Source organism: Amphimedon queenslandica, unplaced genomic scaffold (assembly GCF_000090795.2).
Source record: "Amphimedon queenslandica unplaced genomic scaffold, v1.1 AMPQUscaffold_11022, whole genome shotgun sequence".
NCBI lineage: Eukaryota > Metazoa > Porifera > Demospongiae > Haplosclerida > Niphatidae > Amphimedon > Amphimedon queenslandica.
This window is the reverse complement of record NW_003548733.1, coordinates 1-2,924: the sequence shown is the minus strand read 5'-3', so window position 1 is coordinate 2,924 and position 2,924 is coordinate 1. Positions and strand designations below refer to the sequence as shown.

General features: G+C 32.1%; 2 protein-coding genes across 2 annotated transcripts in view; one reads left to right on the top strand and one right to left on the bottom strand.

Annotated features, from left to right (window-relative positions):
- The window catches only part of LOC109589679 (uncharacterized), a 3,120-nt gene extending 1,288 nt beyond the window's left edge, over nt 1-1,832 (top strand). Inside the window, exons 5-11 of the mRNA XM_020005726.1 lie at nt 7-228; nt 271-384; nt 461-649; nt 1,301-1,441; nt 1,491-1,638; nt 1,688-1,717; nt 1,771-1,832. Coding sequence (XP_019861285.1) covers nt 7-228; nt 271-384; nt 461-649; nt 1,301-1,441; nt 1,491-1,638; nt 1,688-1,717; nt 1,771-1,825 — 899 coding nt within the window. The 3' untranslated portion in view covers nt 1,826-1,832. The remainder of the gene's footprint in view (nt 1-6; nt 229-270; nt 385-460; nt 650-1,300; nt 1,442-1,490; nt 1,639-1,687; nt 1,718-1,770) is intronic.
- A 59-nt stretch (nt 1,833-1,891) lies between these two features.
- LOC109589681 (ER membrane protein complex subunit 8/9 homolog) lies at nt 1,892-2,916 on the bottom strand. Its single transcript, XM_020005728.1, has 4 exons — nt 2,845-2,916; nt 2,223-2,273; nt 2,112-2,164; nt 1,892-2,063 (listed from the first exon to the last, which is right to left on the bottom strand). The coding sequence occupies exons 1-4, from the start codon at nt 2,845-2,847 to the stop codon at nt 1,910-1,912; spliced, it is 261 nt and encodes an 86-aa protein (XP_019861287.1). The 5' UTR covers nt 2,848-2,916; the 3' UTR covers nt 1,892-1,909.
- Between the last annotated feature and the right edge of the window lie 8 nt (nt 2,917-2,924).

Sequence of the window (2,924 nt, the reverse complement as noted above, 5' to 3'; positions counted from 1 at the left end):
TATTAGACAATGGTGTTCCATTGGAGGCTGATGTTAGTAAATGGAGTGCATTCTATTGTGACAATATCACTGATGTATGTGGATATGGAGTGTCTATTGATATAGTACAAGGACCTCATTTACTAGTACACACTGACACTACCTGTTCATTCAGTGCAGTATTGTTTGGTTGGGGAGAGCAGAAAGGATATGCCTATCCTGCTGGGTTTGGAATGAGACCTATTGCAGGTGAGATTCTGTTTAAAGTAACTTTATTATCATCATTTTTAGAAACATTTTATTCCATTGCTGCTGTTCCCTCGTGTGAAGAGCTACTGGTTGATATCACAGTGTATAGATCTGGTGACCTCTCACAGACCAGCCATATTGGAGTTATGATTAATGGTAACAGTATTATGTACATGTACTTGGAATGTTATCATAATTATCTGTGATGAATGTAAGATTATTCTTATTTTAGGTGATAATGAAAACATTCAAAATGTTTCATTTTCCACTGATGAATCATCTCAAATACTACCAGTGCCAGTTAATATGACAAACTTACAAGATGAAGAAATTGTTATTAAACTAATAAAATCTGATGAAGTTCATTTAGGGTCTCCATCCTCATTACTAATCACTGTTAATGATAATGGTACAATTGAAGGTATGTGTACATGTATTAATATTTATTGGGGCGAGCAAAAGCGAGCCCCACATAATCGAGTCGAGTATGTCTGTTTGTTTGTTTGTTTGTTTGTACACGTACGTCACTCCTATTTATGCATCTATAAAAAATAATAATCAAACATTTTAAAATGATATTTTGATAATTACGGTACCACGTGCAAAAACAAAGAGCAACTTCAGTAATCACTGGACGAGAGGAGTTCAAGAGTCAAAAAACAAGACTTAGAGAAGCTGAAGCTTAAAGCAAGAAGATGCTCGTGAAGCTCGTCGACTTCTTCGTAACGAGTGTGAGATGGAGCAAGACTGAGAGGAGGAGAAAAGAGCGAGGAGGTCCAATAGAAATGCTAGAGATAGGTCTTTTCGCACCCAAATACAAAAATTGGAGTCTCCTTCTGACCAACTATCTTCCATCCTAGATCTATATAACTGCAGAGATTCTTCACTCAAAGCTAGAAGCTATGAAATTCCTTCCATGCAAATTCTGCATTAGTGCATTGACATAAACATTCAACATTTAATAGCCACTACATCATTGTCTATATAAACATTGTATATTGCTAATTGAAATGTTAATCGTTTTGCTTGCTCCTTAATGTTTTACATTCGCCTAGTTAATAACTTATTTTAGTAAATTCCAGTGTAGCTGTTACTCCAACCCATTGTACAATGACCAGTGATACCAATACACCAACTGAAGTATATTCATCATCATATATTAATAATGAAGAATATACCAGCTCATTAATATTGACCGGTATCAGTAGTACAGGTAATGTACATGTACATGTGTATTAATTATAATTGTGTTTATTTGCTAGTAATATCAACAACAATTGAACCCTCTTCATCTCCAGTCAGTGTTGGTCTATCATTAATAATAACAACAGTAATGATTGGATTAACTACAGTATTGTTCATGATATCAATAATAATACTAGCCACACTCTCAGTATATGCACTGTATCAGTAAGTACAACTACATGTATTGATGTGATGATGTAATGTTTATTTATAGTAACAAGGCAATGGCTAAAAATAGCAACAGGTACAGTATATATATATAAGATAACAAGGAAAGTTTATATTTAATTGTTTTAGAGGAATTGATAACGCCATGTATGGAGTACATGAACCACCACAAGCAAAGAAATAAATAATTAATTAATATCAATAATTAATTAACAATTGTTTATTATTAATGATAATAATTATTATTACTATTAATTGATTGGTTACTTTATATTCCTTCAATAGCTTTATTAATGTCAGTGTTAGTCCAGTCATCATTAACATTCTCCAGGTGATTGTCAAAGTCAATCAGTTTCTTATAGACTCCGTTGAATATCAGTTTCTTAACAGCTGGTATGGTTTGATCACCATTGATCACTGACCTAGTGAGAGAGAGGGAGAGAATGAGCTGATGGTATTCAGTTACTTACAATTCTTTCTGTTCTCTCCAGACACCACTGGAAGCATCGGAACAAGTAAACATCTATTAATAATAATAATAATAATAAAATAAATAAATAATAGTGAAGTTAATGACAGACCTTTAATGATAATGAATCATCCTGCTGCTGTAATACAGTGTCATTACAAACCTACAGAATTAAATGATAATCAATAAATAAAAAGTGGACATACAAAATAGCCACAATAACAATACATATACATGTTCTTCTGTAGCATAGAAAGTTTGAGCTGATTCCAATCAAAATTAGTTTCTTTAGAACTTTGAAGTTTTCTCAAAAATCGGGTCAAAGTCCCTGTACTATAGTACAGGGATTTTGGCTAAATTTTGACAAAAATAAAAAGTAGAGAATTCTCAATTTTTATTACATTTCCTAATACATATCCATGTTTTTATGCTATGTAGAAAGTATGAGCAAATGCTGATCAAGTTTGGATTTTTTATGAATTTTTAAAGTTCCTCAAAAATCAGGCCAACGTCCCTGTATTATCATAGTATGGGGGCTTTGATCAAATTTTGCCAAAAATAAAAAGTAGAGAATTCTCCATTTTCATAATTTTTTCTGATACATATACATGTACTTATGTTGCATAGAAAGTTTGAGCAGATTCTAATTAAAATTTTGAAAGCTTGAGCCAATTAAATGGTCTTTAAAAGTACTGATTATTAATAACTATAATAATCATAAATTAATAACTAACCATTAAAATACATGAAGTGTCACAGTTGGTTGATATTCTCTTTCCAATGCAAGCAGCTGTTTCATTAATACTACAATGAC

What these genes read in the sequence shown, in the direction of transcription:
- LOC109589681 (XM_020005728.1), bottom strand. An exon ending in ATGATTCATTATCATTAAAG is followed by an intron (nt 2,165 to 2,222) that starts GTCTGTCATTAA and finishes TATTATTAATAG; the next exon opens with ATGTTTACTTGTTCCGATGC. An exon ending in TGGAGAGAACAGAAAGAATT is followed by an intron (nt 2,064 to 2,111) that starts GTAAGTAACTGA and finishes CTCTCTCACTAG; the next exon opens with GTCAGTGATCAATGGTGATC.